This window comes from Galeopterus variegatus, unplaced genomic scaffold (genome assembly GCF_000696425.1).
Source record: "Galeopterus variegatus unplaced genomic scaffold, G_variegatus-3.0.2 Scaffold4347, whole genome shotgun sequence".
Lineage (NCBI taxonomy): Eukaryota > Metazoa > Chordata > Mammalia > Dermoptera > Cynocephalidae > Galeopterus > Galeopterus variegatus.
In genome coordinates this window covers 28,044-43,109 of record NW_007730458.1, presented here as the reverse complement: position 1 = coordinate 43,109, position 15,066 = coordinate 28,044, and the positions used below count along the sequence as shown (strand labels likewise).

Here is a 15,066-nt window from a genome sequence, read left to right as displayed (position 1 = left end):
TTTGTGTGTGTGTGTGTGTGTGTGTGTGTGTGTGTGTGTGTTTGAATTATATATTAATTTTTAGCTCCCACAAATAAGTGAGAACATGGGGTATTTCTCTTTCTGTGCCTGACTCGTTTCACTTAATATAATTCTCTCAAGATCCATCCAGGAAATGAGTAAATTTCTAGACACATACAAACTACCAAAACTGAACCAAGAAGATATAGAAAATCTGAACAGACCAATAATAATAAAAAAGAGATTGAAGCTGTTATCAGAAGGCTCCCAACAAAGAAAAGCCCAGGACTGGATGGCTTCACTGCAGAGTTCTACCAAACCTTCAAAGAGGAACTGAAACCAATTCTCTACAAATTATTCCAAAAGATCGAAACAGAGGCCATTCTCCCAAACTCATTCTATGAGGCAAACATTATCCTGATACCAAAACCAGACAAAGATAAATCAAAAATAGAAAACTACAGGCCAATATCCTTGATGAATACAAATGCAAAAGTCCTCAATAAAACACTAGCTAACAGAATACAGCAACACATAAACACAAAATTATACACCACGATCAAGTGGGATTCACCCCAGGGATGAAGGTTGGTTCAATATATGCAAATCAATAAATGTGATACACCACATCGATAAAAGCAAAGACAAAAAACATATGACCATCTCTATAGATGCTGAAAAAGCATTTGACAAAATTCAACATTCTTTCATGATAAAGACTTTCTACAAGTCAGGTATAGATGGAAAGTATCTCAACATGATTAAAGCCATATATGATAAGCCCACTGCCAGTATCATTCTTAACGGGGAAAAGCTGAAAGGATGCCCACTCCTATTCAACATAGTGTTGTAAGTACTAGCCAGAGCAATCAGAGAAGAGAAGGAAATAAAGGGCATCCAGACTGGAAAAGATGAAGTCAAACTGTCCCTGTTTGTGTATGCTATGATCCTATATATTGAACAGCCTAAATCCTCTACAAAAAAACTCTTAGAGTTGATAAATGATTTCAGCAAATTTGCAGGATACAAAATCAACACACAAAAATCATTATCATTTCTATACTCCATCAGTGAACATGCAGAAAAAGAAATCAAGAAAGCTAGCCCATTTATAATAGCCACCCAAAAAATAAAATAGGAATAAAGTTAACCACGGATGTGAAAAATCTCTATGAAGAGAACTACAAACCACTATTGAAAGAAATTAAATAGGACACAAGAAGATGTCAAGATATCCCACACTATTGGATTAGAAGAATTAACATTGTGAAAATGTCCATATTACCCAAAGTGATGTACAGATTCAAGGCAATCCCCATCAAAATTCCAATGACATTTTACTCAGAAGTGGAAAAAACAATACAGACATTTATATGAAATAACAAAAGACCATGCATAGCCAAAGCAATCCTGAGCAAAAAAAAAATAAAGCTGGAGGCATAACACTACCTGACTTTAAACTATATTACAAAGCTATAATAACCAAAACAGTATGGTACTGGCATAAAAACAGACACACGATTCAATGGAATAGAATAGAGAACCCAGAAATCAACCCATACACCTGCAGCCATCTGACCTTTGACAAAGGCAGCAAGTCCACACATTGGGGAAGAGACTACCTCTAGATGATTTATCCAGTGCTGACAGAAGGGTGTTCATGTCCCCAGCTATTATTGTATTGAGGTCTATCTCTCTCCTTAAGTGTGATAATGTTTGCTTTATATATATATTGGAGCACCAATGTTGGTAGCATATATATTTTATAATTATTATGTCTTCTTATTGTGTAGATCCCTTCATAATTATATAGTGGCCTTCTTTTTCTCTTTTTATAGTTATTGGTTTAACATCTATTTTATCAAAGAATAGCCACTCCTGCTCATTTTTGGTTTCCATTTGTGTGGTATATCTTTATACATCCCTTCACTATTAGTCTGTGTGTCTTTACAGGTGAGGATGAGTCTCTTGAAAACAGTATACAGATGGGTCAAGCTTTTTAATCCAATCAGTCTGCCAATGTCTTTTGACTGGGGAGTTTAATTCATTTACATTTAGGGTTGTTATTGAGAGGTATTGTCTTATTCCTGGCATTTTATTGATTTTTGTTTGGATGTTTTAAATATCTTTTGTTCCTTTTTTCCTGTTAGTCTTTAATGTTTGTTGGTTTTTTGTGGTGATAAGATTTAGTTTCTTTCTCTTACTCATTTATATTTTTGTTCTACCAGTAGGATTTCTTCTTTCTGTGTACTTCTGGTAGTGATTGTCATTTTTCAGATTCCAGATGCAGGACTGCCTTGAGGATTTCTTGTAGGGCTGGTCATGTGCTGATGAACTCCTGCAGTTTTTGTTTATCTGGAAAATACACTATTTTCCCCTCATTTCTGAAGGATAGTCTTGCCTGGTATAGTATTCTTGGGTAGCAGATTTTTCTTTTAGTATCTTGAATATATCATCCCATTTTCTTTTGGTCTGTGGAGTTTCTGTTGAGAAGTTTGCTATTAGTCTGATAGGTGCTCCCTTATACGTGACTTGACACTTTTTTCTTGCTGCTTTTAAGATTTTCTCTTTGTCTTTGAGTTTTCCCAGTTTTAGTATGATGTGTCTCAGAGAGGATCTTTTTGGATTGAATCTGTTTGGGGATCTTCGAGCCTCCTGGATCTGAAGGTCCATATCTCTCCCCATACCCAGGAAGGGAAGTTTTCCACTTTTATTTCATTGAATAGGTTTTCCATACCTTTTCCTTTCTCCTCCTCTTCCGGAACATCCATGATTCTAATGTTTGTGTGCTTCAGGTTGTCTACTAGCTCTCTTAGATTTTCTTCATTTTTTAAAATTCTTTTTTTTCAAAATTTATTTATTTACTATTATTATTATTATTATTATTATTATTATTATTATTATTATTATTACATTCTAAGATGTTGTTGTAGAACATTTGTGGGGAGGGGAGAGAGGACGAGGGGGAAGGGGCTGACCCACAGATGGCTGACCTGGTTGCAGAAGGCAGAGGGGGCTTGGCCAAGGCCTGCCTACTCCCCCCCATTCTGGTTTGGGAGCCCAGGGGACTTCTGGCTGTGGCTCAGTCATTGCTGGGCTGGATGCATACATGGGGTCAGGGGGCATTCCTGAGGCCCTTGCCCACCCCACTCTGAAATCTCCTTTGTCTAATATTGTTAGAGCCCCTCCAGCTGTCATTTGATTCATGTTAGTATTGTGTATAGTTTTCCATACATTACTCTTAATTTATTTGTATCTTTAAATTATGTTTCTCTACTCAGCATGTAGTTAAGTCTTGCTTATTTTAACCAATCTTATAATCATGACCTTTTAATGAGATTGTTTAGACCATTTACATGTAATGTGATAGTAGATACTGTTATGTTTGAATCTACCATCTTACACTTTGTTTTCTGTTTTGCTTATCTGCTTTTTGTTTCAAGATTTCCCATTTTCTGCTTTTCTTTGGATTGGCTATTTTTTATTATTCCACTTTTTTCTCCTTTGTTGATTTAGTAGCTACCAGTTTTTATTCTATTAGTGATTTCTTTAGGGTGATAGTATATCTTTTTAACTCAACACAGTATACTTCAGTTATAATTATACTACAGGTTGATCATCCCAAATCCAAAAATTTGAAATCTGAAATGCTTCAAAATCCAAAACTTTTTGAGCTCCTACATGATGCTTAAAGGAAGTATTTGTTGGAGCATTTTGGATTTCAGATTTTTGGATTTGGAATGCTCCACCATTAAGTATAATGCAAATATTCCAAAATCTGAAGAAATCCAAAATCCAAAACACTTGTTATCCCAAGCATTTCAGCCTGTGAGATATATATATATATATATATGTGATATATGTATAAACACACAATATATGTAGAAGACTGTAGATATACTTGTACTTCATATATATGTGAAGATTAAAAAATACAAGAACATATGTCAAGGATAAAAAGTATAGTAAAATTATACTAGTTCATATATATGAAGCATTACAAGTTGCAGCAGTATACTTCCATTTCCCTCCTCCTGGCCTAGTTATATTTTTTCATACATTTTACTTGTCGCAGGTGTTGTAAACTCCAAAGCACATTATTTATTTATTTATTTTTTGTCTTTTTCCGTGTCCGGCAATGGATCGCAACCCTCAGTGTTGCCCCCGTACTGGACCGGGAGCGTCGCCACACTCCCAAGCGGCGCACTTATCCAGTGCGCCACCGGGCTGGCCCCAAAGCACATTATTGTTATTTTGCTCTAAATAGTCTCTTTATTCTTCTGTGTAGATCCAGGTGTCCATCTACCTGAAACCCCCATTAACATTTATTATCACATATGTGTACTGGTAATGAATCTTTTTAATTTCTGTACATTTGGGGAAAAAACAGTGAATTTTTATTTCATTTTTTGTATTTTTCTTTAGAAGTTGCATCGGGCCAGCCCGGTGGCGCACTGGAGAGTGCGCCGCTTGGGAGTGTGGCGGCGCTCCCGCCGAGGGTTCGGATCCCATGTGGAGACCGGTTCCCGCTCACTGGCTGAGCGCAGTGTGGGCACAACACCGAGGGTTGCGATCCCGTTGCCGGTCCCCGGTACGGGCGCAACACCGAGGGTTGCGATCCCGTTACCGGTCAGTAAAAAAAAAAAAAGAAGTTGCATTTAGTTCTTTTTAATATCTCCTATTTTTCTTTTCATTTTATTCATGTTTTGCTTTAACTCCTTCAGCATGTTTATAATAACTCTTTTAACATTCTTGTCTGCTAATTGTATTAACCACTTCTACGTCTGTATCTATTGACTGATTTTTCTTCTTATAGATATTGTGAATTTTATATTGATAAATGCTGTAAATTTTGTATTCCTTTAAAGAGCTTTAGACTTTACTTTTTTAGGTAGTTAAATTACTATGGGATTAATTTTATCTTTTCAATAATAATGGTTTTTAAGGTTTCTTATGGCAGTTTTAGAGTAGCCTTTACTCTAAGGCTAGGTTAGCTTCACTGCTAAGGTGATCCCTCTCATGTCACCTCTGAATTTCTCTGGTGTTCAACAATGACTCAGCTCTGGTTAGCAAGCACTCATCTCCCAGTCCTGTGTGATCTCTGGAAGCTATTCAGTTTACAGGTCCCCAGACATTCTTCGCCTGGCCTCTTGGAGTTTTACTCTACTCATGCATGCCTTAGAATTTATCAGTAGAATCAGGAGAAGACCTATGTAGATTCCTGGAACACCTTTTCCGTTCATCTTCCTCCTCTCTGGTAGTCTGCCCACAAATTCTAGCCACTTTGGTCTTTCTTTCCTCAACTTGGCAATACTGCCAACCTCTGATTTTGATCACCTCCCTGCTGTGTAGTCTATAAAGGGCTTCCAGGCAGACGGCTGTGGCAATCATAGGAATCACCTTATTCATCTCTCTTCTCTCAGGGGCCACAGTCCTACACTGGCTATTGTACAATTTCAAAAACAGTTGTTTCATTAATTTTGTCCAGTGTTCTATTGTTTACAGTAGGAGAATAAGTACAGTCCTGGTTATTCCATCCAGGCCATAAAAGTGGAAGTCGACATCATTCAACTTTAAAATCATTTTTACAGCAGTTTTTATTTTGGGAATGCAGGGCAAGGAAAGAGATTGAATACCAGGAACTGATGTTTCTTTTAACTGGAGGAGTAAGTCTTAAGAGTGCTGAGAAAAATCCTGACCCAACTTGGCTACAGGATAAAAGCTGGGAGGAAATTTGTCGTGCAAGTGAATTTCCTGCCTTCAGAGGAATCAGGTAGGTGTTTAAATTTGATGATTTAGTATTGAATAGTGATGGGTAAATTTGTACTGTAATCTAGTGATTTTTAAGGGGTCCTATTGCTGTCTTGTTTCTTCCCCTTGCTCAGCAATCTCTTTTTTAATTTTTCCCAACAAAAAGACTAATTATTAAACTTTTTTTCCATTAGGAAGCATTTTTGTGACAATATATTAGAATGGCGGGAAATCTATGACAGTAAAGAGCCACACAATGCTAAATTTCCGGCACCACTGGATAAGAAGCTAAATGAACTACAGAAAATAATAATTCTTCGGTGCTTAAGACCTGATAAGGTAAAAGAGAAATGTACTGTATTTGGAACCCAGATATTTTGCCATTTATGAAGTATCATTTAAAGTTGTTATTTGGTTCTTTAACTCTTAGGGTTCATTGAGCTCCTAGAATCTGTGGATTTATTGTTTTCCTCAATTTGGCAATATTTTTGGCCATTATTTCTTCCAACAGTTTTGCCCCCATCCAGGATTCCAATTACATTTGACTGCTTAATATTATGCTATATAGGTTTGTTACTCTGTTAATTATTTTTTAGTCTTTTGTATCTCTGTGCATCAGTTTGGATAGTTTCTGTTATTGTGTTAACATCTGTTGATTTCTTCTTTTATAGTATCTATTCTGCTATTAATCCCATCAAATTAATTTTTACTTTGGTAATTATATATTTCAGTTCTAGAAATATTGGCTGGTTTTTAAAAAAATATGTTTTATTTCTCTTTTCATTCTGCTCATATTTTCCTTTAAATACTTGAACACAGTTATAACTTTTTAAATCCTTGATTGCTAATTCTGTAATTTCTGGATGTGTTTCTATTGACTGATTTTACTCGTGGTTATAGATTATGTTTTCCTGTTTCTTGGCATGGACAGTAATGTTTAGTTGGATGTTGGACATTGTGAATGTTACATTGTTGATGGTTTGGATTTTGTTATCTTCCTATAAAGATGGTTGAGTTTTGTTCTGCTAGTTCAGGGGTCAGCAAACAACACATATGTGCTGAATTTAGTGCATGACCTCTTTTGTCCAACCTATGGACTAAGAATTTTTTTTTGCATTTTTAAAGGGTGTTTCAAAAAGAAGAATAAAAATATGAAGCAGTAACTGTATATGTCTCTGAAAGCCTAAAATATTTACTATTTTGCCCTCTATAGAAAAAGTTTGCCAACCCCTGTGGCTGTGAGTTAAATTACTTAAGTTTGAATTGCCCCCTTTGAAGACTGTTTTTAAGATTTTTTTTTTTTTTTTTTTTTTTTTTTCTTTTTGAGACTGGCCGCACCGTGCTCAGCCAGTGAGTGCTGTGAGCGCACCGGTCATCCCTATATAGGATCCGAACCCGCGGCGGGATTTTTTATGGGTGGTATAGAATAGCCTTTATTCATTGGGTAATTTAGCCCTACTACTAAAGGGTTACCCTCTGGGGCCTTTACTGAATGCCCCAAGTGATCACCAAGGACTCTCCAATGTGGCTCTTGGGGACTTGAATGAGTCCCAGCCTTGCATGAATTCTGGTAGCTCCCCAGATCCTTAGCTCCTAACTCCGCATTTGCACTTTGCTTGGCATGCACGCCATAGTATTCAGCAAAGGTACAAAGGTATTGTTATACAGTTTTCCAAGCTGTTCCTAGATTGTTGTCTCCTAATTGGAACTCTGCAAATTCCGGTAGCCTTGGCCTCCTTGAACTCTTTTTCCTGTCTTCCCAACTCAGCATCATTGTATGGTTCTGCTTTCAATCACTCTCCGTGTTCTGGAGCTGGAACATACCTCTAAAAAGAAAGCTGAAGGAATAATAAGGTTCACTTTGTTTCCTTTCTCAGGGATCACAGTCCTCTACCCCCTATGGCCCAATGTCCGAAAATGATGGTTTCATTAATTTTATCCGTTTTTTAGTTATTTACGGTGAGAGAGTAATCTGGTTCCTATAACACTCTCATGGCTAGAAGCAGAAGGTGATGAAAAATCTTGTACATGTCACAATTTTATCAGTTTAAACATGCACAGAAGTCTTTCTACAGGTGAGATAAATAGGCTGATACCAATTTTCACACATTCAGGAAAGGTGATTATATATTACAAAACTATATATTTTAAAATATATTTTAATAGAGTCGGCTTTTTTTTTTTCCTGGTGGCTGGCTAGTACTGGGATCCAAACCCTTGACCTTGGTGTTATAAGGCAGCACTCTAACCAACTGAGCTAACCAGCCAGCCTGAAATTTTTTAATAAAAAGAAAAAAAACTGAGTTCATACATGTAATTTAAATTTTAAATAGTGTTAAAGAAAAACTATTTATGACAAATATTAAAATAGTAAGGAAGACTTTGTTCAAGACTATTACAATAGGTAGGTGTCAAGATGTCACAATAATGAGTGAGATAGGGCTCAACTCTGAATACAGTAGAGACAGTTGGGGATTTATAGCCAAGGAGCACGGTGGGAGAAAATTACTGAGAAGAGACATCAAGGATAATGGGAATTCTTGCTAAACTGATCAAACAGGATTCTAGACCTGGGTAATCAGATAGCACCTGGGGGACTGTGAGTGATGATGAATTTGATCAGATATGGAGGGTGATCAGATATTGAGTGTGGAGGATTCTCACTAAAATGACTTAGCAAGATTCTTGCTACAACTGGGCTCTTGAGGACAGGTTTAGTAGAAAAAAGGGCTCAGAGGAGCCTATATAAGGTTTGGTAGAGGAGAGAATCTTTATAAGTAAGTTACTTCACCTTTCTGAGCTCCAGTTACACCACATATAATATGAAGGTGTTGAAAGTGATTGCAGTAGTCCCTTCCTCCCTTCATTCCATCCTTCCTTCCTCCCCCGCCCCCAGCATTTTATGTTTTTAATAGTCTCACAAGGAGCTTTACTAATGCTTCATTCTGTCTGTGGGTAGATGATTCAGAGGTCTTCATAGCTATTTGATTCCTTACTCCAGATCCCAAAGACTTTTGTACATTGCCAAAACTTACCTCATTCTTCCCTACCTGATAGTTGTGTGTGTATGTGTGTGTGTGTGTGTGTTCCCTTCTCACTAGACATAAGTCCCTTGAAGTCCAAAACAATGCTTTATTCATTCTTTTATCACCAATAGCCTCCCTTCTTCATGGTAAACTGAGGAATGAATGGCTCTGAATCTGCCTATTTGCACTCCATAGAATGGCTCCCTGATGGGCCATGGAGATGTTGTTTCAATACCAAGTACGGGGTTACTGCTTTGTCTGCCATGCTTATACAACATAGCGCTTACCTGGTAGAATACACAATGATTATCTGCTTATTTATTAGGGTCTCCCACTAGACTGTGAGCTTCTTTAGGGTAGGACCTCTGTTTTATTTTGCTCTAGGACTTAGAGCCAATGTCTGGCAGATGGAGAATCTCAGTAAATATCTATGAATTGAGTTAGATTGAATTGAATTAAAATAAATTGAATTAAAACCTGTATTCAGGGTTCTCCAGAGAAATAGAACAAAAAGCAGTGTGAGAAGAGATTGGGTTAATTGATTTTAAGGAATCGGCTCATGTGATTGTGGAGGCTGACTAATCTGCAAGGTAAAGCTGGGGACCCCAGGAAGAGAGGATGTCGCAGCTCAAATCCAAAGACAGTCTGCTGGCAGAAGTCCCTCTTTCTCAAGAGAAATCAGTCTTTTTTTTCCTCTTAAGGCCTTCAACTGATTAGATGAGGCCCACCCACAGTATGGAGGGTAGTCTGCTTAACTCAAAGTCTACTGATTTCGATATTAATCTCATCTAAAAAATACCTTCACAGCAACATGTAGACTGCTATTTGACCAAATATCTGGGCATCATGGCCTAACAGACCATCTTTGGCTCATTTATATAACAATGTAATAGGTGAAAAATGATATGTAAGTATAGTTATAATTTGTATTTTTTCTTATTATGAATATTAGGGTAAAGACTTAGCTGCTGTAACAAAGAGACCTAAAATACAGTGTCTTAAATAAAATAGAAGTTAATTTATTTCTCTCCTAACAGCCCAGAGGCAAATGATTAAGGTCTGGCAGGGCAGCTTAGTTCTTGAGAGATCATCCAGAAATTCAGATTTTTTGCTCTCATGCTAGGAGAATCCCTTATAGTATGGTCCTCATCAGCAAGATTGAAGCAGGCTGGTGAACACTATAACTGTTGAAGAGGGAAAGAAAGGGTTGAAGGCAAACATCTTTTTTATAAAAATCTGATCTGGAAGTTCCATATACAATTTCTACTTGTATCCCTCTGGCCAAAACTAAGACACAAGGCCACATTAGCTGCAAGAAATGTTGTCAAAACTTGGGGTTCTATTACCAAAAGTAGACAAGAGGACAGTTTGGAGTATTTGCTATACGGAATGAGGCTGAGCATCTTGTCATATGTTTAAGGTACTTCATTTTCCGTAAACAATTCATCTCCTTTGCCCATTTTTCTTTAGAATTATTAGTCTTGTTCTATTGGTTTTTATATATTAGGAAATTAGTGCTTTGGCTATGATATGCTGTATGCTTTTCTTGGCCATTAGACTCAAATGTCATTCTTTGTTGTTTTTTAATAATAATCAAAGCTGTTGTGTTAAATAAAAAAAAAAATTACTCTAAAGATAGTATGTTCTCTCTTCACCAGATAACCCCAGCTATAACAAATTACGTAACTGACAAACTAGGGAAAAAGTTTGTAGAGCCTCCGCCGTTTGATTTGACAAAGAGTTACTTGGATTCAAATTGCACCATTCCCTTGATTTTTGTGCTGTCTCCAGGAGCAGATCCTATGGCCAGTAAGTGCATATACTACAAACTTTTAAGAAATTATAAATAAAATATCATGCTTAAAGCCTGTTTATTATTATTGTAAATCAGTTAGTGAATCTGGTATTTATAGGGAAAGGTAACTAGAACTTTCCATGATAAAATACCTATATAAAGAAATCATGAGGCATATTTTATAATTTTAAAATAAGTATTGTGACTGGTTTTTTTTGTGTGCCCCTCAAAGGCCTGCTAAAATTTGCAAATGATAAATCTATGTCTGGAAATAAGTTTCAAGCTATTTCACTGGGACAGGGGCAAGGACCAGTTGCAACAAAAATGATTAAAACAGCAGTAGAGGAAGGAACTTGGGTTTGCCTGCAGAACTGTCACCTTGCTGTCTCCTGGATGCCCATGTTGGAAAAAATATGTGAAGATTTTACCTCTGAAACTTGTAACTCATCCTTTAGGCTTTGGCTCACAAGCTATCCATCTCCAAAAGTATGTTTATTTCCTGTAGATTTCAATATGTTTATTTAGCTATCTGTCACATTGTATATCTTAATTGAGCTTTAGATGCCTAATCTTGAGGTTTTTAAAAAATAATTCCTCCATTATACCTATTTTTTAATCCACTAGTGTATGTATTTTTAGGGCCTGAGTGTGCCATCTTGTGTAATGCTCTCCATTTATTTTGTCTTAGTTCCCAGTAACAATTCTACAGAATGGAGTAAAAATGACTAATGAACCTCCCACGGGTCTTCGGCTAAATCTCCTTCAATCATATCTCACTGATCCAGTTTCTGATCTTGAGTTTTTCACAGGATGCCCAGGAAAGGAACTGGTAATATTCAGCTTCTGGAACTTTAAAAATGTGTTTTTATAGTGATAAAATATAGAAATATAAAAGTTTTATTTAATTTTTTGAAACTTTAGATATTTCCTAATGGGACAGAAATTGTACCTATTTAGTTTATCATTTTATTCTTAATAGTTCGTGTTCTGCTTCCCACGTAGTAGACATTGAAATAAATATTTGTTGCATGAATGAATGTCTTAGTTTGTAAACCAAAGTCCAACAGTATTTTTGATTAAGACCCAAGAGTAGAAATAGATTTTTATATCATTTATTCATTCGTTCAACAAATATGTATCTTAGGCACTCTCTTAGGTATTAGACATAAAGCAATGAGAACAAAATAGACAAACAAAGAAATCTGCTTTCATAGAACTTAAATTCTAGTAATAGGGTTTTAGCATATTAATAATGAGTTTTAGTGTATCCATCTAAAAGTTTTGTACATGGTATTGGGGACTTTAGGGGTCTCAATAAATAGCATTCATTTTCCCTGCCTGAATTCTTACCTATTGAGAAACAGAAAAAAGTATAAACATATGGAACCATATTATAACCTTAATTATTGATATAGGCAGGTTGGAAGATATAATGTATCTCTGAACAAATGGGTCTCATATTAGTGAACCCTGGAAGTAAACAGATTTATCTACCCAGAGGAATAGAGGAAAATTCAGTTCCCTGTAGGAATCTCACTTTTAAAAGAGAAAAGGGAGAAGCTGAGCCAAGCATATCTGGTTAATTTTCCCAAATTTACCAGTCATATAGGTCACTCTCCTGTCTTGTAGTGAATGAGTACAGAATGAAGAAAAGTTAGGAGGCCTCCCCACATGGAAGGAAACAGAGCTGGAAAATCATCCCCCTGCCCTTACCTCAACATATATTATTTATCATATTTGCCTATTTGGGCTAGAAAATGAATAATGTTGAAGGTAAAATAAAAAGCTGAATTCTTTGGAAGTTAGCTAGTTTCCCCCTGCTTAATGACACTTTCTGTGTGCTCCTAGTTTTGCGCAATAATTTTGTTTGTAACTTTGAGAAAGAGGGGATATTTTGTGGTTTCAGTTAGAAAGAGAGCTTAGTAGAATGGAGAAGGTAGTATGGTGTCTGATCCCCATCCAGAGTTTGAGCTCCTGCAATTAGAGGAGAGAGGACCAGAAACTTTGAAGGATTCTAAGCACAAGCAGAGCTAATTTGGGGCTCAAATAACTCAAGTAAAAATAGTGCTGGACTGAAGAAGCACTCTGATTCCTCCTGTATTACAACATTGAACAAACAACTTTGGCACCCCAAGTACTGGAATCTGTAGGATAGCTGAAGGTAGCACCCTTGCCATGTATCATTTTTATGAAGAACAGTGGTAATGGGTTCATGAAGCAACTTCTTTGGTAGTAAAATCAAATGGAAGCTAGGGTAAGAGAAGAAAAAGTGTAAATGTCCTAGGACATTGGTTCTCAATGTGCATCAGATTCTCCTGGTGGGCTTGTTCAAACACATCTTGCTGGGCCGCCTCCCCAGAGTTTCCAATTTAGTAGTTCTGGGGTGGGGCTTAAGAATTTACAGTTCTAACAAATTTCCAGGTGATGCTGTTGCTCCTGGTCCTGGAATCACACTTTGAAAACCACTGCCTTAGGGGTTCTGCAAGTGACTGGTTTGTAGATTCATATGAAACTGCTTTGGAGGCTCCCAGAAATAACTGGGATGCCTTTTGATAAGGCTAATTTCTGACAACTGGTCTAGCAATAACTTGAACTATCATCATTTGGCCATTAAAAGTAAATACGACGTTTATAAGTCACAGGTTGTTAATAGCTTAGGCATTTGAATTATCTACCAATGATAAGATATTTGTCAGTTTATAATCTGCGTGCTATATACTTAATTGTATTCTCCTTAAGGGCAGGGATACATTTCTGTATCTCTATTTACTCATTTATTCAGTAAATATTTATTGAATGCATACCAAGTACAAGGCACTCTTCTAGGGACTGGTAATATGGCAATAAACATACAATCATATAAAAACATATAAAAATCCCTGTCTTCATGGAGCTTACATTCTAGTTGAGGGAAATCTATGAAAGACAAGCTGAACCTAATCCCCATAAACCTGGCAGACTTTCTAAAGCTACAGATGTCAATGCCCTCCATCCCTGGGGTTCTGATTCACTAAATTTGAAGTAGACATTCAAGAGCTGGTATAAATACAGAAAAACATACACCATGACCAAGTGGGATTTATCCCTGGGATGCAAAGATGGCTCGACTTACAAAGATCAATTAATGTGTACACATGAACAGAATGAAGGATAAAGATCACATGATCATCTCAATAGATGCAGAAAAGCCTTTGACAAACTTCAATACTCATTCATGATAAAACTGTCAACAAACTAGGAATAGAAGAAAAGTACCTCAACATAATAAAGACCATATATGAAAAGCCCACAGCTAATGTCATACTCAACAATGAAAAGCCGAAAGCTTTTCCTCTAAGATCAGGGACAAGGCAGTGATACCCATTTCTGCCACCTACATTCAATAGTACTGGAAGTCATAGCCAGAACAATTAGGCAAGAAAAAGAAACAAAAAGCATCCAAATTGGAACAGAAGTAAAATTGTCCCTTTTTGCAGATGACATGATCTTATATATGGAAAATCCTAAAAACTCCACCAAAAAAATCTGTTAGAACTAATCAACAGGGCCGGCCCGGTGGCGCACTGGAGAGTGCACCGCTTGGGAGCGCAGCAGTGCTCCTGCCGAGGGTTCGGATCCCATGTGGAGACCGGTTCCCGCTCACTGGCTGAGCGCGGTGCGGGCGCAACACCGAGGGTTGCGATCCCATTGCCGGTCCCCGGTACGGGCGTGACACCGAGGGCTGTGATCCCGTTACCGGTCAGTAAAAAAAAAAGAGAGACAAAAAGGACGAAAAAAAAAAAAAAGAACTAATCAACAAATTCAGTAAAGTTACAGGATACAAAATCAGTATACAAAAATCAGTTGCAATTCTGTACACTGTGATCCCGTTACCGGTCAGTAAAAAAAAAAGAGAGACAAAAAGGACGAAAAAAAAAAAAAGAACTAATCAACAAATTCAGTAAAGTTACAGGATACAAAATCAGTATACAAAAATCAGTTGCAATTCTGTACATTGACAATGAACTACCTGAAAAGAAAATTAGGGAAATAATCCCATTAACAGTAGTACCAAAAAGAATAAAATATTTATGAGTAAACTTAACTAAGGAAGTAAAGACTTGTACACTGAAAATTACAAAACACTGGGCCGGCCCAGTGGCACACTGGATAAGTGCGCCGCTTGGGAAGCGCGGCGGCGCTCCCGCCCGAGGGTTCGGATCCCACATACAGACCGGTTCCCGCTCACTGGCTGAGCGAGGTGCGGGCGCAACACCGAGGGTTGCGATCCCGTTGCTGGTCCCGGTCCGGTACAGGCGCGACACTGAGGGTTGTGATCCGTTGCCGGACACGAAAAAAGACAAAAAAAAAAAAAAACATTGATGAAAGAAATTAAAGATGATATAAACATGGAAAGACAGCCCATGTTTGCGGATTGGAAGACTTAATATTATTAAAATGTCCAAACTACCCAAAGTGGCCCACAGATTCAATGCAATCCCCATCAAAATCCCA

At 37.2% G+C, this 15,066-nt stretch overlaps 1 protein-coding gene across 1 annotated transcript in view; it reads left to right on the top strand.

Annotated features, from left to right (window-relative positions):
- Nucleotides 1-15,066, top strand: part of LOC103602911 (dynein heavy chain 12, axonemal-like) — a gene marked incomplete at both ends in the record, with an annotated part of 185,863 nt that overhangs the window by 143,928 nt on the left and 26,869 nt on the right. The window contains 5 exons of the mRNA XM_008587356.1: nt 5,615-5,773; nt 5,946-6,090; nt 10,436-10,586; nt 10,805-11,058; nt 11,261-11,401. Coding sequence (XP_008585578.1) covers nt 5,615-5,773; nt 5,946-6,090; nt 10,436-10,586; nt 10,805-11,058; nt 11,261-11,401 — 850 coding nt within the window. The remainder of the gene's footprint in view (nt 1-5,614; nt 5,774-5,945; nt 6,091-10,435; nt 10,587-10,804; nt 11,059-11,260; nt 11,402-15,066) is intronic.